Here is a 22325-nt window from a genome sequence, read left to right as displayed (position 1 = left end):
TAGTAGAGACGGGGTTTCACCATGTTGACCAGGATGGTCTCGATCTCTTGACCTTGTGATCCACCCGCCTCGGCCTCCCACAGTGCTGGGATTACAGGCTTGAGCCACCGCGCCCGGCTCCTTCTCAAACTTTTCCAAAAAACTGAAGAAGAGAAAACATTCCCTGACTCTTTCTATGAGATCAGCATTACTCTGCTACTAAAGCCAAAAAAATATACTACAAGAGAAGAAAACTACAAGCTAATATCCTTTATGAACACTGATGCAAAAATCCTCAACAAAATACCAGCAAACTGAACTCGGCAGCGCATTAAAAGAATTACACATCATAGCCCAGTGAGATTTATTCCTGGAATGAAAGGATGGTTCAACCTTTGAAAATCCATTATTATAATACACCACATTAACAGGCTTTTGTGGGGAGAAAAATCACTTGATCTTCTCAATGATATAGAAAAAGCATTTGACAAAATTCAACACCCTTTTATGATTAAAAAAAATACACATTAAACTAGAAATAGAAGGACTATTACCTCAATGTAATAAAAGCTATATATGAAAAACCCATAGCAAATATTGTAATCAATGGTGAAAGACTAAAAACTTTTCCTCTAAGATCAGGAACAAGATAAGGATGCCAATTTTCACCACTTCTATTCAACATAGTACTGGAAGTTCCAGCCAAAGAATTAGGCAAGAAAATGAAATAAAAATCACCTAAGTTGAAAGGAGGATGTAAAATATCTACTATTTTACATTCCCACTAACAGTACACAAGAGATCCAATTGCTCCACATCCTCAAAACACTTATTGTCTTTTTTCTTTTTTTTTTTTTTAATAGCCATCTGGCAGAGCACAGTGGCTCATGTTTTTCCCAGCACTTTGGGAGGCTGAGATGGGAGGATTGCTTGAGCCCAGGAGTTCAAGATCAGCCCAACTCCCTTGTCAGATGGGTTGGTGAGGTTGTGGCTGTAACAGCCTCGAAGGAAGAGGTGGCCCCCCATAAGAGAGAAAGGGACATTTACTCTTCTGATGATCCTCTTGTTTGCAGTGAGGCAGAGACAGCAGGGAGTATTCTCTGTCTGCCCATGCAGGCAGAGGAAAGGCCATGAGAGAACGCAATGAGAAGGTGGCCATCTCCTGCCAAGAGGAGAGCCCTCACCAGACACCAGCCCCAACACCACCTTGATCTTGGACTTCTAGTCTCCATAACTGTGAGAAAATAAATGTCTGTTGTTTAGGCAAAACAAAAAATTAATTCATAATGAATCAAAAACCTACATTGAGAGCTACACTGTGTAACTCTTGACAGTTGTAATCTAGTTTTAGAACCCTCCTATCACTCTAAAAAAGCTATCTCATGCTTATTTGAAGCTCATCGCTCTTCTACCCCTAGTCTGAGATAACCACTGATTTTCCTTCTGACTCTATAGTTTTGCCCTTTCTAGAAATTTCATGTAAGTGGAATTATACAATACGTAGTTATGCATTGTCTGGCTTCTTTCATGAGGTTCACCTACATTGTGGCATGTATCACGACTTTGTTCCTTTTTATTGTCAAGGGTTGTATGGATACAGCAATTTTATTTATCCATTTACCAGCTGATGGACTTTCACACTGTTTCCAATTTGGGGCTATTGTGAATAATGCTGCCATGAACACTTGAATATAAATATACAATTTTTTGAATTGTATTATTACAGTGTTAATCGTCAGATTTTAACAATTTGCCATTATAGTAATTCATCAGCATTGTCAGTTTGCTCCTGTGGTCACTATACTGAATATCTGTAATTCTAAATAGACGCTCATATTCATCGGAGGTGGGTACCAGAGCAAAATATTTTTTTGGCTTTCTCTGCCATTTAGACACTGCTTATGGTGATGTTGCTACCATGCTATTGAACTTTTCTTTCTCTTTAATAGTACCTGATCAAGGGAAAAACATCTTCTTTCATTCTTGATTAAAGCTTAAGTTGATGGTAACAGTACATTTTCATTATGGCAGTTTTACAAACTGAAGCTTAGTGCACTGCTGAAAGAAAATGCTTTATGACTATTTTCTTTTTTTTTTTTTTCTTTTTTGAGATAGGGTCTCACTGTGTCACCCAAGCTGGAGTGTGGCAGTGGCCCAGTCATAGCTCACGGTAACCTCAAACTCCTGGACTCAAGCGACCCTCCTGCTTCAGCCACCTGAGTAGTTGGACTACATATGTACCACCCCACACCAGGCTAAATTTTTAATTTTTTGTAGAGATAGAGTCTTGCTTTGTTGCTAACACTGGCCTTAAACTCTTGTCCTCAAATGATCCTCCTGGCTCAGCCTCCCAAACTATTCAGAGGCCAGGCATGGTGGCTCACTCCTGTAATCTTGCTGGAATGACAGGTGTGAGCCACTATGCCTGGCCTCTAATATTTTCAAAATCAGATTTAAGGTAATTGTCCTCAAATATAATTTTATTTACAATATTTTTCCCATGTACTTGCTGCTTCAAACAATCACTTGAGAAAATATTTGACTTTAAATCCTAAATCTTGAAATAGAATATGATGGAATTATATAATTTAAATTCTGAATTTACATCTGTATTAGTCAGAGTTCTCTAAAGGGACAGAACTAGTAGGATATGTGTATATACAAAGGGGAGTTTATTAGGATAATTGACTCATATGATCACAAAGTGAAGTCCCACAATAGGCCATCTGCAAGCTGTGGAGTGAGGAAGCCCGTCTAAGTCCCAAAACCTCAAAGGTAGGGAAGCAGATAGTGCAGCCTTCAGTCTGTGGCCGAAGATCCGAGAGCCCCTAGTAAATCACTAGCGTAAGTCCAAGGGTCCAAAAGCTGAACAACGAACAACTTGGTAGTCTGATGTTTGAGGGCAGGAAGCATCCAGAACGGGAGAAAGATGAAGACCAGAAGACTCAGCAAGTCTGCTCTTTCCAACTTCTTCTGCCTGCTTTATTCTAGCTGCACTGGCAGTTGATTAGATGGTACCCACCCAGATTGAGGGTGGGCCTGCCTCTCCCAATCCACTGACTCACATGTTAATCTCCTTTGGCAGTACCCTCACAGACACATCCAAGAACAACACTTTGCATTCTTTGATCCAATCAAGTTGATGCTTAATATTAACCATCACAACATCTGCATCTCAGGTTTTACTGCATGCTCATCAGTTTCACAACTGTCACTAGAATAAGCTGATAGGAGGATCTTTACAACAGCTTTCAGTGAAAGGAATATTGCCCTCACAAGATAACCGAGTTGATTATGTCTACAGCAGGTTCCAGCCAGTAAACTCTTTTCTCTGCAAATCACATGGGTTGTTATGCTGCTACAGTGATCTGCAAAGTAAAAGGTCAAGGCTTTATTTTGCTATTTAAGTGGCCTTCCTAATATGTCATAAGTGTTGCGTTATCTTCTGTGAACATCTCAAGTAAGTACACGACAAGGCGAAGGCAATTCCACAGTATCTTGTATATCACATAGTTTGCTTTTGCTGAAGAATATGGAAAAGATCTACTCTCTTTCTGTTTATTGCCAGTAAACCATCGTGCTATCTTATATTTTAAAAAGACTTCTGGTTGTTTCTTCATGTCCAAGTGTCTGATATAGAGGGTATAAAAGTAGCACATTTAATAATATCATTAACCTTCTTATACACAGCAGACTTTAATTCTAGAAACTGCTTTTAGTAACACATTTTATAGAAGGAACTTTATATCTTCATCAAATGTCAAAAATCCTTCATCTACCACTAAAAATAGTTGGCAGTCTATAGCAATATTTTTATCAAGCTTTCTATTTAAATTTTTGCATAGACTCAAGAGTAAAAGGAACTATCTTCTTGAAACACTTTTTAAAAGCCTGTTGTTTTGAAATTTGATTAGTGAAAACAGAATGGGTTTGAGATACCTCATTTTTCTCGGAACTTTGTTTATTCGTTGTTTATATCCTATCTTAATCAAAGCTGTTTCAACATGGTGGTTTTCTACGTCATTTTAGAGTTTTCCTCCTTATTAACTCTGGGGTGGCAAAGTTGATATTCTCCTTTGAAGTCATCCTCAACAAGATGTAAACAATTCTCAAACTTCAGCATGGTGGTTTTCCAAGTCAATTTAGAGTTTTCCTCCTCATAAACTCTGGGGTGGCAAAGTTGACATTCTCCTTTGAAGTCATCCTCAACAAGATGTAAACAATTCTCAAATAGGACCTTTTTTTTTAAAGACTCTCTCAAATAGGACTTTTTTTTAAAAGACTCAAAGCTAAATGATACTAAATATCTAAAAATTAAATATTGTTTTTGAAGATTTCATTGAATGTTATGAATGCTAAAATACCAAGCAAGTCTACAAAGATTATAATTCTATTATCACTCCTAATTTTTTAAGAACATTTTTGTTTTTAAGAAGCTGTTTATTTTTTTATTTTTTGAAGAGGGAATATATTTAGATGGTTTAAAAAGTCAAAGTAATGCAAAGGGTTCACCCTGAGTATATTTACTTTCATCCCAACTTCCCTCTCCCTCCTCTATAGTTGACTAGTTTTATAATTTATTGAGGATCTTTCCAGTATTAAATAGTGAATATAGAAAATCCAAATATGTATTTTTATTACCCCCTTTATTGCACAGGATTGCGTTTTGCATAAGATACACTTTTTCTATTTTTTACTTTGCTTTCTTCATTCAGTATATTCTAGAGATCTTTTCACATCAGTATAAAGAGCAATTTTCATTCATTTTTATAGCTGCCTATTAGTCCATTCTGTAGGCTGTATCTTAAGAGTATTTAACTAGGTCCATTTGGATCTTTTCCAATGTTTTGTTGTTATAACCAATGCTGCCATGCATGACCTTGAACACAAGTTATTTCATGCATGTGAAGTATATTTGATGTAAGTTTCCAGAAGTGGGATTACTGGTCAAAGGGTAGAAACGTGTAATTTTGAGAGATATTTCCAAATTGCTTTACGTAGGATTATAATCTTTGGGACTCCAATAAGCAATGCATAAGAGTTTTTTGCCAAAATTATGTGTCATCAAACATTTGGATTTTTTTAACCAAGCTCATAGATGATAAATGGCATGTCAATTTTGTTTTAATTTGCAGATCTCATATTTTGAGTGAAATTGAGCATCTTCTATGAGTTTAAAGTCATTTGTATTTCTTTTTCTGAGAATTATCTGTTCATATCCTTTGCCTATTTTTATATTGGGTTGTCTTTTTGTCTTGATTTCAATGAAATCCTTATATCTTTAAAAAGCAAAGAGGGGGTGGGTGTGATGACACTTTGGGAGGTGTGATGACACTATTGATTTCAGAATATTTATTTTATATTAGCAACCTTACAAGGTAGGTAGATCACTTGAGGTCAGGAGTTCAAGACCCCGTTTTTACTAAAAACACAAAAATTAGCTAGGCATAGTGGTGTTCATTTATAATCCCAGCTACTCAGGAGGCTGAGGCAAGAGAATCGCTTGAACCTGGGAGGCGGAGGTTGCAGTGACCCAGGATTATGCCACTGCACTCCAGCCTGGGTGACAGAGTGAGACTCTGTCTCAAAAACAAAAACAAAAACAAAAACAAAAAACCCTTCTTCAGTCTTATGAAATGCAAAAACATTTCCTATTTTTCTCTGCCTTATAACTACTTTTGTGTCATCAGAATCTTTTTGTGTAGTAAAATATATAAATCTCTTTTTATTTGGTTCTGCACTTTGAATCATAGAAAGGCCTTCCTCACTCCAATGTTACAAAGAAATTTGTCCATATTTTCTTCTACTACTTTTGAGGGTTTTTTTTTTTCTATAAAAATCTTTGCTACATTTGGAGTTTATCTTGATGAATAGTGTGGGCTATGGATCCAACTTTATCTTTTCCAGATAGATACCCAGTTATCACAACACAATTTATTGACATTGAGATGCCTCCTTTATAATAAACTAAATTTCCCCATTCTAGTCAACCTTTTCTGTACTTTTATTTCTGTTTCTTTGTCTGTGTGTCTATTCATGTACCAAAACCATACCATTTCAATAGTATCTTTATGGTCAGACTAATCTCCTTCAATTGCTCTTCTTTTCAGACTCTTTCTACCCATTCTTTTCTTTTTTACTCTTTATTTGCAATAAATTCAAATTCACAAATTGTTGCAAACACAAAAGTAGTACAAAAATAGCCACATATGCTTTACCCAGGATCACACTTGTTAATATTTGTTTTATAGTTTCATCTTCTCTTCTTCTCCTCTTTCATACATAACTTTTTTGCTGACCCATCTAAGGATAAATTTCATACATCATGGCCTTTACCCCTCAGTTCCCTAAGTGTGCATTTCCTAAAACTAGGGATATTCTTGTACATAATCATAGCACAATGACCAACCTCATGAATTTACATTGATACAATACTTGTATCTATTCGACCATTCATGTTTTTATTTTGCCCTTTGACCCAATACCCTTATTGACCCAATACCCAATACCCAGTGCTACCCTTTTTAGCATTTCTCCCACCTCCAATACAGGATTTAATCTAGTGCCCAGCATTACATTTAGTTTATATCTATTCTTGCTGGTTTCATTTGAGAAAAACACTTGATATTTTTATTGAGATTCTATTTAAAATATTTAATTAATTTAGGGAGAACTAACATCTTTGTAATGTAATGCTGAGTCTTCCTTCCTAAGTATAAAATGTTCATTCAAGAACACTTTATACTTTTCTAGTCTCATCTACTTTTTTATTCTTTGGCAAAGTTTTAATTTTCCTTTTTTGTTAAATTTATACCTGCAATTCTCTTTTTTGCCCGATTATATGTAGTCTTCTATTATGTCTTCTAATAAGCTGTGAAACTATTGATTTCAGAATATTTATTTTATACTAGTGACCTTACAAAGTTTTCTGTTTATAGCAGTTTTCAGTTGTAACTCTAATTTTTTGGCCTGTATTATTATTTATAATTTAAATGCTTATTGAATCAAAAGAAATAAAAATGTGCTCCTGAATTATCTCACGTACGTTTTTAAGGTTTATATTAGTTCAGTCTATTCCCCCTATTTACTTAAAATCTCTTTTTTTGAGAAAGAGAGAGAGAGAGTCTCACTGGGTCACCCAGGCTAGAATACAGTGGTGCAATCATAGCTTGAGCCCTCCTGGGCTCAAGTAATCCTCCCTCGTCAGCCTCCCAAGTAGCTGGGACCACAGGCATGTGCCACCACACCCAGCTAATTAAAAAAAATTTTTTTTATTTCATAGATATGAGGTCTCCCTATGTTGCCCAGGCTGGTCTCAAACCCCTAGACTCAGGCAATCCTCCTACCTCAGCCTCCCAAAGTACTAGGATTCCAGGCATGAGTCACCATGTTTAAAGTCTCTTAGCAAATTTTTGATATTTAAAATTAACAGTTTTTATAGTCATCATTAATTATCTCATAATTTCACTCTTGCAATAATAAAGTATAATAAAATGTCAACACATAAAAAGCATATAATGAATGCTATTTTCACTTCAAGTTGCATCTAGCATGCTTACTTGTATTTGCAATGAATATTCAGATGTCAGCTGTAATTCTTAATGACACACCTCATTTGTCTTATTAGCATTGCTAAACACATTATTTGATGGTAACATATAATTTTGAGGGTAACTGACACTGGCATCTTCTAACCTGGGGAGTGGGGTCTCCGCAGACAGCACTGTAAGCAGGGACAGAGGCTCCATAAATTAGAATCAGGCAGGACAGGAGGAGAATGTGTCCCGCAAACAAGCAGGTCCATATGGGAGAAAACCTGTTGTAAACAGGGAAACATGGAATGATCCTTGGGGCTACCAACAGTATTCTGTGCTTCAGCTGTAGATCTGTGACCAAGATTCAACAGTAACAGAAAAATGGATAGTGAGTAGGTTTCATGTAAACGACACATCCTGCCCTTGGCATTCTTCTGTTCCTTGCCTCTATTCTCTCTTGAACCTACTTCAACCAAACTTTTGCACCCACCATTTCACAGAAACATCACATATGAAGGTCACCAATGACTTCCATGTTACTAAATCAATTCTCTATTTACTTGACTTACCAGGAGTTTGTGAAATTTTGATAACACATTTCTTCTTGAAGTACTTTAAAAATTGTATTATACTTCCAAGACACCACACTTTCATGACTGTCCTCCTGCCTCCATGGCCAGTGGTTCTCAGGCTAGGAATGCTAGATTTAACAAACAAAAATACAGTTAAGCCTGAATTTCAGATAACATAACTTTTTGTGTAAGCATATGCCAAATATTGCATCAGATAATTATGTGCTAAAAATTATTTGTTTAAAATTTAACTAGATGTCCTTTATTTCATTTGGTAGCCCTATATCTGTCTCTTTTTCTGGATTCCTCCTTATCTCCACAACTTCTGTTCATCTATACTCACTCCCTAAGTGATCTCATACTATCTTGAGGCTTTAAAAACTATCTCTCTGGTGAAGACTTTCAAATTTGTATCAACAGTCTAGACCCCTCCTTTTCACTCCAAATTTATATGTATGTCTACTGACATCTCCTCTTTGATATCCAGTGGACATCTCAACTTAACACATCCAAAAGAAAGCTTTATTTTATTTATTTATTTTTATTTATTTATTTACTTAGATGGAGTTTTGCTCTGTCACCCGGGCTGGAGTTCGATGGTGCATTCTCAGGTCACTGCAACCTCCGCCTCCTGGGTTTAAGTGATTCTCCTGGCTCAGCCTCCCAAGTAGCTGGGACTACAGGCACACACCACCGCACCTGGCTAATTTTTTTTATTTTTTGGTAGAGATGAAGTTTCACCATGTTGTCCAGGCTGGTCTTGAACTCCTGGCCTCAAGCAATCTGCCAGCCTTGGCCTCCCAAAGTGCTGGGATTACAGGCGTGAGCCACTGCACTTGGCCCCAAAACTGAACTTTGATCTCCTTCAAAGAATCCTGCTCCTTCTGCAGTCTTCCCCACCTCAAAAAATGGCAATTTTTATCCTTCCAGTTGCAAAGGCCCCAAACCATAGGGTCATCATCGATTATCCTCTTTTTTCTATGCTCCATCTCCATGTCTTCAGCAGCAAATCCTTTTGCCTTCTTCTTCAAAATATATCCCCAAATGAATCACATCTCCAGAATCTTCTCATCTGTAATACAGAAACATCTTCCTAGATAGTCTCGCTGCTCCTCCCTAGAGTCTACAGTTTATTCTCAAAACTGAAGCAGGAATGAATCTAAGCCGGTCCCTTAAGCTCAGATCCCTCCAGTGCTTTCCCATCTCTCTGCTAATAAAAGGAAAAGTCTTACAACCACCTGTAAGGCCTGTACAAATCTGGCATTCCATGACTTATCTGATCTCTCTAAATTCTCTCTGCCTTGCTAACACTACTAAAGCAATCCTGCCCTTTTCCTGTTCTTCAGACCACCCAGGCACCCTCCCACTTAGGAGCCTCTGTGCTTGCTGTTTTCTCTGCCTGAAATAGTCTTCCTCTGGATAGCTGCATGGGTCACTCTCTCACCTCCTACTGCTCTCTTCTCAAATACTATGCTTTCAATGTGGCATTCTCTGATCACCCAGTATTAAATTGCAAGCACTCTCCACCTCAGCACTCCATAATTACCATCCTTGTTTTATTTTCCTTTGAAACTTATCATCATGTATATTAGTCTGTTTTATGCTGCTACAACAGAATACCTGAGATGGGCAATTTATAAACAATAGAAGTTTATTAGGCTCATAAATATGGAGGCTGAGAAGCCCAAGAGCATGGCACAAGACTCTGGTAATGACCATTGTGCTGCACCATTCCATGACAGAGGCAGAAGGGCAAGAGAGTATGTGTGAGAATGAGACAGCAAGAGAGCCAAACTCTTTTTTTTTAAGATAGAATCTCACTCTGTCACCCAGACTGGAGTGCAGTGGTGCAATCTCAGTTCACTGCAATGTCTGCTTTCCCAAATTCAAGCACTTATCATGCCTCAGCCACCAGAGTAGCTGGGACTACAGGCATGCACCATCACGCCCAGCTAATTTTTTGAATTTTTAGTAGAGATGGGGTTTCACCATGTTTCCCAGGCAGGTCTCAAACTCCTGAGCTCAGGCAATCCACCTGCTTTGGCTTCTCAAAGTGCTGGGATTACAGTCATGAGCCACCATGCCCAGCCCAAACTCACTTTTATAACAAGCCCACTCCTGCAATAATAACTCACTCATGTGACAATGGCATTAATCCATTCACAAGCGCAGAGCCTGCTGCTGGCCTAATCGCCTATTATCCTCCACCTCCCAACACTGTTGCATTAAGGAATAAGTTTCCAACAGACGGCTGGGCACCATGGCTCACACCTATAATCCCAGCACTTTGGGAGACCCAGGTGGGAGGATTGCTTGAGTCCAAGAGTTTGAGATCAGACTGGGCCATATAGTGAGACCTCATCTCTACAAAAAATTTAAAATTAGCTGAGCATGGTGGCATGCAACTTTAATTCCAGATACTTAGGAGGCTGAGGTGGGAGAAGCTCTTTAGCCTGAGAAGTGGAGGCTGCAGTGCACCTAGATCATGCCACTGCACTCCAGCTTGGGCAACAGAGTGAGAGCCTGTCTCAAAAAAAATTTTCCAACACATGAACCTTGGGGGACATATTCAAAACAAAGCTCCATCCAACATACCGTAGGTTTTATTTATTTATTTATTTATTTATTTGTCTGTTTCTCCAAAAATGTAAGCCTGAGGAAGACAGGAATTTTTACCTATTTTGTAAACTGATGTATCTCTAGTACCTATATGTGGCATGTGGTGTCTTCAAAGTCTGGTACTTGGTAGGCACTCAGTAAATAGAATAAATAGTTGTTGAATGAATGCATAAATGAATGAATGAATGAAACTAAAGAATATGCATAAAGCTGCTGTCACCAGGTGACACATTATTGAGAAATCCCAGAACAAAGGAAGCAATAAAGAAAAGATGAGTTTGGGGCGGGGGTGGGGGAGGGGGATGAAATGCTTGGTCTTGGCGGAAAGGAAGGCAGAGGGACCGTGGCTATCTTTTCCTTTCTTTCAAGCTACTAAGAAAAGGCGGGAGCTGTCCAGCATTGACCTCCTGAAGCTGGAGTGCCACTGCAGGGACGAAAGCCTGCTTTCCTAACCCAGACCAGGATCACTTCATTGCCATCTTTCTTATCAAACACATCTTTATTCTGTGTGCTTCTGCTTCCCTGTCCTTTTCCCTTTACTCAAATTTTCCCAGAAAGCCCATGAGCTACATGAAATCTTATTGTTCCCATCCTTTTCAAAAAGCACTACTCACTCACTCCAGTAACTTCCATGTCATAAAGGTGATGACTGGGATCACAGAAACAGTGTCTTCATAAATGTATCCATTGAAATGTGTTTGGCATTTCCTTTGTGTGTATCTCTCAAAAATCAGTTTTTCAAATTTGGCTAAAAGCCAAGATTTGGGGCTCAATTGTCCAGGAAATTTCTTTTTTTTTTTTTGAGACGGAGTTTCGCTCTTGTTACCCAGGCTGGAGTGCAATGGCGCGATCTCGGCTCACCGCAACCTCTGCCTCCTGGGTTCAAGCAATTCTCCTGCCTCAGCCTCCTGAATAGCTGGGACTACAGGCGTGCGCCACCATGCCCAGCTAATTTTTGTATTTTTAGTAGAGACAGGGTTTCACCATGTTGACCAGGATGGTCTCGATCTCTTGACCTCATGATCCACCCGCCTCGGCCTCCCAAAGTGCTGGGATTACAAGCGTGAGCCACGGCGCCCGGCCAGGAAATTTCTTAATGAGAAAGCCCTGCTTCTCTATCGTATATCCTAATGGGTTGAGTTGTATATCCCCCCTCCTCAACCTCAAAAGATATGTCTACTTGAAACCTGTGAATATGATCATATTTGGAAAAAATATGACCTTATTTGTAACTATAATTAAATTTAGTTTCTTGAGATGAGATAATCCTGGATTCAGGACAGGTCCTAAATTTAATGACAAGTGACATACAGAGAAGAAGGCCATGTAAAGTTAGCGGCAAAGTTTGGAGTTACACAGCTATAAGCCAAGGAACATTGAGGACTGCTGGCAGCAATGCCTGGAGCCACCAGGAGCTGGAAGAGGAAGAATTCTCCCCCTGGAAACCTTGGAGGGAGTATAACCCTGCTGATATCTTGATTTCAGAATTCTGGCCTCCAGACCGGGTGCAGTGGCTCATGCCTGTAATGCCAGCACTTTAGGAGGCCAAGGCGGCAGATCACTTGAGGTCAGGAGTTTGAGACCAGCCTGGCCAACAGGATGAAACCCTGTCTCTACTAAAAATATAAAAATTAGCTGGGTATGGTGGCACACACCTGTAATCCCATGTAATCCCAGTTACTTAGGAGGCAAAAGGCATGCCGTTTTTTGTTTGTTTGTTTTTCAGATGGAGTCTCACTCTGTCACCCAAGCTGGAGTGCAGTGGCACAATCTTGGCTCACTGCAACCCCCACCTCCTGGGTTCAAGCAATTCTCTGGCCTCAGCCTCCCAAGTAGCTGGGATTTACAGGCATGCACCACCATGCCCAGCTAATTTTTGTATTTTTAGTAGACACAGGGTTTCACCATGTTGGCCAGGCTGGTCTCAAACTCCTGACCTCAAGTGATCTGCCTGCCTTGGCCTCCCAAAGTGCTGGGATTACAGGCATGAGCCACCATGCCTGGCCAAAAGACATGTCTTACTTGGTGGCAGGCAAGAGAGACTGCGCAGGGAAACTCCCATTTATAAAGCCATCAGATCTTGTGAGACTTATTCACTACCATAAGAAGAACACAGGAAAGACTGCCCCCATGATTCAATTACCTCTCACAGGGTCCCTCCCACAACATGTGGGTATTGTGGGAGACAGAATTCAAGATTAGATATGGGTGGGGACACAGCCAAACCATATCATTTCACACCTGGCCCCTCCAAATCTCATGTTCTCACATTTCAAAACCAGTCATGCCTTCCTAGCAGTCACCCAAAGTCTTAACTCATTTCAGTATTAACTCAAAAGTCCAAAGTCCAAAGCCTCATCTGAGACAAGGCAAGTCTGTTCTGCCTCTGAGCCTGTAACATGAAAAGCAAGTTAGTTACTTCCTAGATAAAATGGGGATACAGGCATTGGGTAAATATAGCTATTCCAAATGGGAGAAATTGGCCAAAGCAAAGGGGCCACAGGCTCCTTGCAAGTCCAAAATCCAATAGGGAAGTCATTAAACCTTAAAGTTCCAAAATTTTTTCCTTTGAATCCATATCTCACATCCAGGTCATGCTGATGCAAGAGGTGGGCTCCCATGGCCTTGGGCAGCCCCACCCCTGTGGCTTTGCAGGGTACAGCCTCCCTCCTGGCTGCTTTCATGGGCTGGCATTGAGTGTCTGTGGCTTTTCCAGGATTATGGTGCAAGCTGTTCTTCGATCTACCATTCCGATGTCTGGAGGATCCTGACACTTTTCTCACAGCTCCACTAGGTAGTGCCCCAGTGGGGACTCTGTGTCTGGGCTTCAAACCCACATTTCCTTCATGTACTGACCTAGCAGACATTCTCCATGAGGGCCCTGCCCTGCAGCAAACTTCTGCCTGGACATCCAAGTATTTCCATACATCTTCTGAAATGGTGGAGGTTCCCAAACCTCAATTATTGACTTCTCCACATCAGCAAGCTCAACACCATGTGGAAGCTGCCAAGGCTTGGGGCTTTCACCCTCTGAAGCCACAGCATGAGCTGTGCCTTGGCCTCTTTCAGCCATCACTGCAGCAGCTGGGACGGAGGGCATCAAGTTCCTAGGCTGCACACAGCAAGGGGTTCTGGGCCCAGTCCTTGAAACAATTTTTTCCTTCTAGGTCTCTGGGCCTGTGATGGGAGGGAATGCTGTGAAGGTCTCTGACATGCCCTGGAGACACCTTCCTCATTGTCTTGGCTTCCTGTTACTTATTTGGTTCCTTGTTACTTATGCAAATTTCTGCAGTGAGCTTGAATTTCTCCCTAGAAAATGAAGTTTTCTTTTCTATTGCATCATCAGGCTGCAAATTTTCCGAATTTTTACGCATTGCTTCCTCTCTAATCCTTCACTGCTTACAATTTTCTTCTGCCAGACACCCTAAATCATCTCTCTCATGTTTGAAGTTCCACAGATCTCTAGGGCAGAAGCAAAATGCTGCCAGTCTCTTTGCATAGCAAGAGTGACCTTTATTCCAGTTCCCAAGTTCCTTATCTCCATCTGAGACCACCTCTTCCTGGACCTTATTGTCTGTATCACTATCAATATTTTGGTCAAAGCTATCCAACAAGTCTCTAGGAAGTTCCAAACTTTCCCACATTTTCTTATCTTCTGAGCCCTCCAAACTGTTCCAACCTCTGCCTGTTACCCAGTTCCAAAGTTACTTCCACATTTTCAGGTATCTTTACAGAAGCACCCCACTCTCAGTACCAACTTACTGTATTAGTCCATTTTTCCACTGCTGATAAAGACATACCCAAGACTGGGTAACTTATAAAGAAAAAGAGGATTAATGGATTCACAGTTCCACATGTCTGGGTAGGCCTCATAATCATAGTGGCAGGTGAAAGGTGAAAGGCATGTCTTACATGGTGGCAGGCAAGAGAGAGCTTGTGCAGGGGAACTCTCATTTATAAAACCATCGGATCTCATGAGACTTATTCACTATCACAATAACAGCATGTGAAAGACCTGCCTCCATGATTCAATTAACCTCCTACTGGGTCCCTCCCATGACACGTGGGAATTGTGGAAACTATAATTCAAGACGAGATTTGGATGGGGACACAGCCAAATCATATCACCTGCCAATATTTGTAATCTTTCTGTTTTATTTTAGCCATCTTAATGGATGTGAAGTGGTATCTCATTGTAATTTTAATTTGTATTTCCCTGATGGCAAATTATGTTGAACATCTTTCTATGTGCTTATTGGCCATTTGTGTAATTTCTTTGGATAAATGTCTATTCACATCCTTTGCTCACTTTTTTAAAAATTTTATTTTTGACTTGTAAGTACGGTTCTTTTTTTTGAGATGGAGTTTTGCTCTGCCACCCAGGCTAGAGTACAGTAGTGTGAGATCAGCTCACTGCAACTTCTGCCTCCTGGCTTCAAGTGATTCTCCTGCCTCAGCCTCCTGAGTAGGTGGGACTACAGGCATGCACCACCACACTTGGCTAATTTTTATATTTTTAGTAGAGATGGCTTTCACCATGTTGGCCAGGCTGGTCTCAAACTCCTAACTTCAGGTGATCCTCCTCCCTCAGCCTCCCAAAGTGCTGGGATTATAGGCATGAGCCAAGTATGGCTCATTGTAAAAACTTTGTTAGTTAGAAATAATTTCAGACTTTTACAAAGTTTCAAGAATAGTACAAAGAATTCCTGAATATTTTTAATGCAGATTTCCTAAATGTTAACATTTTACCATTGCCTTACTCATTCTAATTTTTTTCAGAAACATTTGAAAGTAAGTTGCAGATGTGATGCCCCTTTACTAAATACTTGTGTGTATTTCCAAAAACAAGAACATTCTCCGAAATAACAATAGTTCATTAGTTAAAATCAGGAAATGATTCAATGTCAATAACTAACCTACAGACCATATTCAAATTTCACCCATTCCCCTACCCATGTCCTTTATCAGGCTTATGCTTTTAACACAATTTTTACATCTTACCTTTCAGGCATTTTTGTGCCTTTTTTAAAAAAAAGTTACTGTTGGCCGGGTGCAGTGGCTTACACCTATAATCTCTGCACTTTGGGAGGCCAAGATAGTAAAACTGCTTTAAATCAGGATTTCAAGGCCAGACTGGGCAACATAGCAAGATCCATCTCTACAAAAAATATGAAAAATAGCTAAAGCAGATAATCGTCTTTCTCAGAAAAGAATTTTCCAGACCCTCTCCTAGTCCAGGAAAACCACACTCTCCTTAGGGGCTGTTCCTAAGTGGTTCCTCCTAGAAGCAGCTAGGTTCAGAAGAGGCTAAGTCTCATGCTTTACCATCCCTTCATTGTTCCCTCCTTTTCTTCAAAGTCTGACAGATGGTAGAAATTTAATAAATGTCACATGAATGGATGGATGGGATCCTGCTTTCATCAACCTGTCTTCTAAGGCCTGGAGAGCAGGGAGAAGCTATTAAAATTCTTTAAAGAGTAGGCTGTTAGGCCAATAAGATCTTTATCTTTCAGTGTGAATAGCTAAGTGAAAAGCAGGGCAACTTCAAATGGTATACACGTATACAGGGTCCTATCAGCATTGAAATACCAAAAGCTTAAAAACAATTAGCCAAGCGTGGTGGTGCACCTGTTAGTCCTAGCTGCTCAGGAGCCTGAGGTGGAAGGATTGCTCGAGCGCAAGAGCTCAAGGCTGCAGTAAACTCTGATTGCACCACCGCACTCCAGTTTGGGCCACAGAGCGAGACCCAAAAAAAAAAGCTTCTTCCAAGTTGTTTCTTTCTTGGAATTGGCAATAATAGTGGCAAGGTAACTTTGCTGTTTAGCCCCAGGGGAGGGATCAGCCCTGTGGGGAATTGAGCTGTTATCAGAGGTTACTTACTGCCCTTGCTAAACTCTATAAAGAGATCCATTTTTTAAAAACTGATACACAATATTTGAACATATGTATATACATAATGGAATACCATTCGGCCATAAAGGAAACCATGAAGAGATTCATTTTTAATACATGTAGCTGCATGCCAACTTGTCTCACATTCCCTCTCTCCTAGAAAAAAAAAATGTGAATTTTCTGAAGCACCTACCTGGAGGTACAGACAGACGACTGCATAAACTCGAAGCTGAGAATGGACGGAATCGCTACCAGGGAGACTGTAGCATAAGCAGGGGCAGAATCCTGAGGAATACACTTTTAGGAACAGAAATCAGAAATCTCAAAGAGGCAGAGGGTACTGGTGACAGCAAGGAGCTGCTCAGAGTCTAGTAAAACGGAAAGGTTTTATTATCACTTGGAACCACTGTGGTTCTCCCAGAGGAAGCTCCTGTCACCCAGACAGCGGTGTGCTCCCAAGCCCAGCAGAGACCTCAATCCCTAAATGGGCATGAGCTTCATTCAGGGCTTTCACTGGCCACGACCAGGAGGACGCCCAGTACCGGGTTCGGGGCCTGCCCTGGAAGAGGTCAGTTGTGCAAAGAAGTTAGGGCTGGAACTGGGAGGAAATTCCGAGCATGCGTCCCAGCCGGGGGTTGGGCGTGCGGGCAAAGAGCAATGCAGCGCTAGGAACCCGGCTAGGGCTTTCCGTGTGGGCCGCGCCTGCCGGCCCTTTCTATTTAGACCCTCAACACGTACTGGGCTCCCGCCCACAACTTGACTTCCGCTACCAGCAGTCAAGGGAACCAGATCCAGGGAAAACCACCACCCCTGGGCCCTCGCGGCCCGAAGCCTGAGGTTCCGGCCCCTCCCCGGCCGGGCGGCCCCGCCCACACCCGTCGCGGTCCCACCCCCTCCACGGCCCGCCCCGCCTCCCACCTGGTCTCGGGGCCCAGCGGCGCCGGCGGAGGACGGTAGCATGGAGGGCGGCCTGGGGCGTGCTGTGTGCGTGCTGACCGGAGCCTCCCGCGGCTTCGGCCGGGCGCTGGCCCCGCTCCTGGTCTCGCTGCTATCGCGCGGCTCCGTGCTGGTCCTTAACGCCCGCAACGACGAGGCACTGCGGCAGCTGGAGGCCGAGCTGGGCGCCGAGCGGTCTGGCCTGCGCGTGGTGCGGGTGCCTGCCGACCTAGGCGCAGAGGCTGGCTTGCAGCAGCTGCTCAGCACCCTGCGCGAGCTCCCCAGGCCCGAGGGGCTGCAGCGACTGCTGCTGATCAACAACGCCGGTAAGACACCGGGGCTGGAGCGGAATCCCATGTGAGTGTCCACTTCCTCCACCGCTGGCGAATTTAAGAGCGACTCCTAGGGATTCGGATAGGAAGCCTGGAAATCTAAAGCCCTAGTTGTTCTAGTTTGAGTAGCAAATGAAGGCGAGGTGTACAGGGAGACTCGGTGCCGTCGGGGCAACAGTCTGCTCCACTTCCTGGAAAATTGGCCAGCCGGGTTTTCCAAAGCGCCTGTGGAACTTTCCCGATCCCCTTGCTCTGCGCCCTCTGGTGGAGGCCTGAGACAGGGCTTGGAGTCTCCAAACTAGTAAACTCCCTGCTTTTCCAAAGGACCCCTAGGACTGTCCCTCAGCCCCAGGGCAAGGCAGGTGCCTTCTCATTCTGCAGCTTGGGATGGCTGGGTTCCCCAGGTGTGTCTCTCCGCAGAGGTGTGGTAGAGAGAAGCCTCTTCTGAAGCGCTAGGCAACTTCTTCCACTAGGCCTGCATGGGAAGAGGATATCCGGAGGAACTTGGAGAGGGCTGGGGGAGAAGAAAGCCCTTCCTGCACTGAGTTACTCCTAAGCTCTGGTTTTTCAGGCTCTCTTGGGGATGTGTCCAAAGGCTTCACAGACCTGAGTGACTCCACTCAAGTGAACAACTACTGGGCGCTGAACTTGACCTCCATGCTCTGCCTGACTTCCAGCGTCTTGAAGGCCTTCCCGGCCAGTCCTGGCCTCAACAGAACCGTGGTTAACATCTCGTCCCTCTGTGCCCTGCAGCCCTTCAAAGGCTGGGCGCTGTACTGTGCAGGAAAGGCTGCTCGTGATATGCTGTTCCAGGTCCTAGCGCTGGAGGAACCTAACGTGAGGGTGCTGAACTATGCCCCAGGTAGGTGGGAAGTCCTGCCATCCCTGTCCTCCAGGACCCACTGGTCCCCCTCTGGGGGCTGGGCAAGCGGCCTAGTCCACTCCCTCCAGGAAACAACCCACAGAGTATTTTGTCCCTGAATCATGACCCATCACCCCTTAGGGAAAATATGGACCCAAGGAAGTAAGAGCTGGCAGGGGCTGGGATACTGGCAGAGAGGGATGAGTTGCCTGGACTGGAGGTTTGAGGCAGGAAAGTCTAAGGTATTAGATGGAGTTTGGGAGAAGACTGGATTTCGAGTTTCAGGCCTTCCTCATGTGAAATGTGGCAAGATCCTTCCTGCCTCACAGGGCACTTTGGAAGACTGAATGAGATACTGTATGTGAAAATGACCCGGACCTGTGACATATTGCCTCATTGTTAAATAGGACTGACCACACCATACTGTCTGCATGTTTGCTTGCCTCCTTCCCTCCCTTGACAGGAAAGCTTTTGCACTATGCATAGCACCTAGCAAAGCACTGCACTAACACAGGCTGCAGGACATGCTAGCTGCATGGAGAGCCGACAGACATTGTTGAGCGCTGACTATCCCCAGCTGAACTGTGCTGGAACACTATGGGGGATACTGGGATAAATACGGTAGAGCCCTTGGTCTCATGAACACCAAAGGACAGGGAGTTTTGTGACACTGGGTCTGGTTTTTTATGCCACAGCACTCCTTTCTTAATAGTGAGGATTCTCTTCTAGGCTTGAGGTTGCTGCAATCAGAAGGTGGTAACAGAGCAGCCCTGGAATGCCTGAGCAACTTGGGCAGAGATCCAGTAGTCTGTGCCCCTGGGGAATAGGACCAGGATCTCAGGGCAGACAGGTGGAATGGCCTGCACAAAGCACAGATGTGGCAGGGCTGGATCCCACCTTGCGTCCAAGTTCTTCCTCTTGTTCTCCAGTACCCCAGCCCCTACCACACCAACCACCCCTGCCCCCAACACACATGCACAGTTATTCTTGCAACTGACATTCAACTCATCATCCACTCTGAGCCTAGCCCAAGGACTCGTACAAACAGTAGTGACCAAATGTAAGCTACAGCCAGGAACAGAGGCCACATGGCTGCGTTTGGTCTCAGGAGGCTGCCCTGGGCATTATGAGGGAGCTGAGATTTTTCAGGAGGTCCCCAGGGCCTGAACCAAGGTTTTCATTTTGGTCTCGGGAAGAATGTTCTAATAGGTGCTCAGAGATAGGATGGTCTGTTTGGAAAGGCAGCAAGTCCCCTCTCGGCAGGGATGCACAGGTCATTGGAAAACAGTCAAGGACCAGGAGAGAGATTCTTCTTCCAACCCTGGAATTCTCTGATTTTCTGCCCCTGAGGACCATTAACTGCAAATTCTGGGGTGCATGAGTGATTCCTATGTGAAGAACAGAACATGCTTACAACAGTTCAAGAAGGGAACGATTCCCTTCAGCAGGGGAGACTAGGGATGGCTTTATTGGAGGTAGCTGAACTGTACATTGACCTTGGTTATTAGCAGGTGGAAGGCATTCCTGATAAAAGGAAATGAAGATGTGAAGGCTCATTGTGAGAGTGGCAGATCGTCCTGTTTGCCTGCAGGGTAGGTGGTGTGCCCAGAGGAGAGCAGACAGGGGTGCCTTGAGTACTAGGCCAGGCTGTTGGGAAGCTGTTGAGGGGTTTTGAGCAGAGGAATGGTGTGATTCCAGTGATGTTTTTGTTTGTTTTTTTGAGATAGTCTTGCTCTGTCATCAGGCTAGAGTCCAGTGTTGTGATCTCACAGCAACCTCCGCCTCCCAGGCTCAGGCGATTCTCATGCCTCAGCCTCTTAAAGCCTTCATTTCTTAAAAATACAAAAATTAGCCAGGCATGTGCCACCATGCCTGGCTAATTTTTGTATTTTTATTAGAGACAGAGTTTCACCATGTTGGCCAGGCTGGTCTCAAACTCCTGACCTCAAGTGTTCCTCCCGCCTCAGCCTCTTAAAGTGCTGAGATTACAGGCATGAGCCACTGTGCCTGGCCCCCAGTGATGTTTGAGTAGAATGAGTTTAGTAGTGGGCTACAGAAGGAGCTGAAGCAGGGAGAGACGCAAGGTTGTAAAAAGGGCCTGATGGTTGGGATGTGTAGATGCTGAAGGGTCCTACCTGGTGCCTGGTTGGCTATGTGGCTATGGGGCGTGGAAGGAGGAGGTGATGGAGGTTTTGACTCTGGAAAAAGAATACTTGACTAATAGGAATGGGGATGTCAGAAGGTAGTGCTGGTTGAACAGATGAGGAGCTTGGGTTTAGACATGGTAGTCTGGAGAGTCCGTGTTCATGAGCTTTTGAATTTCAGCCCAGAACTCAATAGTGACAAATTGGAGCCTTCAGCAACCCTGACCACACATTTCAGCCAAGATGACGTGTTTCCTCTGGCCAGACCTGACTCAGCCCCACCCCCAACATACAACGGGGACCGAAAACCTCCTGTCCCTGCCTCGGCCATGTTCCCTCATCATCTGCTTTTCATCCTCTAGGTCCTTTGGACACAGACATGCAGCAGTTGGCCCGGGAGACCTCCATGGACCCAGACATGCGAAAAGGACTGCAGGAGCTGAAGGCAAAGGGAGAGCTGGTGGATTGCAGGGTGTCAGCCCAGAAACTGCTGAGCTTGCTGCAAAAGGACGAGTTCAAGTCTGGAGCCCATGTGGACTTCTATGACAAATAAGCCCATGCCTTTGGCTTCCTGAACCTTTTTGTCCCCACTCAGACATACCCCAGAGCCCCGTGGCTCCCCACACCCTGTCATAGGGCAGTCCTGCCTTCAACATATAAGCATTCATGCCTACTGCCCTGCCCTCAGGCACAGCCAGCTGTGAGCTCGAAGGTCGTTGGCCTTAACCAGTTGTCAGGAGTGTGTGCTGTGCACCCTGGGTTATGAGGAGGCTTAGGAGAGAGGTTGTGGGTATTGGTGTCTCTATCCCCAGGAACAGAACTTAAGGGATGGGAAGAGCAGGAAAAGAAGCTGGAGAAGAAGTTGCGTCTCCTGCTCATAGCAAGCCCATGGGGAGACGAAAGAGTGATCTGGTGTCGAGAAGGAGGACCCATGTAGATTCTGTGGCCTGGTGGGGAGGAAGTGTGCAAACAGTACAAGTTCCAGCCCACACAGATGCCCCTGGCTGAGGGGAGCAGGGCCTTCTTTTGAACTCTGTGTCCTCACTGATGTCTCCTTCCTCCAGAATCCACCATCCCTTCCCCAGGCTGGGAGAAGGGGCTCCTGGGTGTCTGTATACACCGCAAAGGCCGATACAAATAAAATACAGATTGTCCTTTCTCCGTGCTTGCTTTCTTATCTGATACAGGGCCTGTGACTAACTGCCTGGTTCACTGGGCCCAAAGTCATTCCCGAGGCAGTTAACCCAAATGTGAGGTGTTGTCCTTATTTCCTAGGGAGCTGTCCTGGGGCCATCTGCCTCCAATCATTGAGCCCCACTCAGTGGCAAGCCCAGGTCCAAAGTTGCCCACAGTCGGCATGCCCAGATGCCTGCTCTGTTGTGCTGTTGCCCTCACTGACCCCAGCCTTGACAGCCCTTTTCTCACCCTGGGCTGTTCAGAATACCCATCTTTCA

The 22325-nt window shown here is 43.6% G+C and overlaps 1 protein-coding gene and 1 long non-coding RNA gene across 2 annotated transcripts; one reads left to right on the top strand and one right to left on the bottom strand.

The window, feature by feature from the left end:
• Positions 1–8089: 8089 nt before the first annotated feature.
• Positions 8090–17151, bottom strand: LOC108299612. The gene is made up of 3 exons (XR_001823037.2): positions 16791–17151; positions 8987–9158; positions 8090–8205 (listed from the first exon to the last, which is right to left on the bottom strand). It is a non-coding gene; the product is annotated as an uncharacterized LOC108299612 (long non-coding RNA).
• Positions 17152–17336: 185 nt separating this feature from the next.
• SPR (sepiapterin reductase) lies at positions 17337–22030 on the top strand. Its single transcript, XM_017521960.2, has 3 exons — positions 17337–17859; positions 18437–18727; positions 21234–22030. Exons 1-3 carry the CDS (start codon positions 17556–17558, stop codon positions 21422–21424), a joined length of 786 nt encoding a protein of 261 aa, XP_017377449.1. The 5' UTR covers positions 17337–17555; the 3' UTR covers positions 21425–22030.
• The last annotated feature ends 295 nt before the right edge of the window (positions 22031–22325 follow it).

Source organism: Cebus imitator, unplaced genomic scaffold, assembly GCF_001604975.1.
Source record: "Cebus imitator isolate Cc_AM_T3 unplaced genomic scaffold, Cebus_imitator-1.0 Scaffold23, whole genome shotgun sequence".
NCBI classification, from domain to species: Eukaryota; Metazoa; Chordata; class Mammalia; order Primates; family Cebidae; genus Cebus; species Cebus imitator.
Note: the sequence above shows the minus strand (reverse complement) of the source record. Positions and strands in the feature narration are given on the sequence as shown.

Coding starts and splice junctions, on each gene's coding strand:
- SPR (XM_017521960.2), top strand. CDS start 17,556: ATGGAGGGCGGCCTGGGGCGTGCTGTGTGCGTGCTGACCGGAGCCTCC. Junction 17,860..18,436: donor GCTGCTGATCAACAACGCCG/GTAAGACACCGG, acceptor CTGGTTTTTCAG/GCTCTCTTGGGGATGTGTCC. Junction 18,728..21,233: donor GGTGCTGAACTATGCCCCAG/GTAGGTGGGAAG, acceptor TTCATCCTCTAG/GTCCTTTGGACACAGACATG.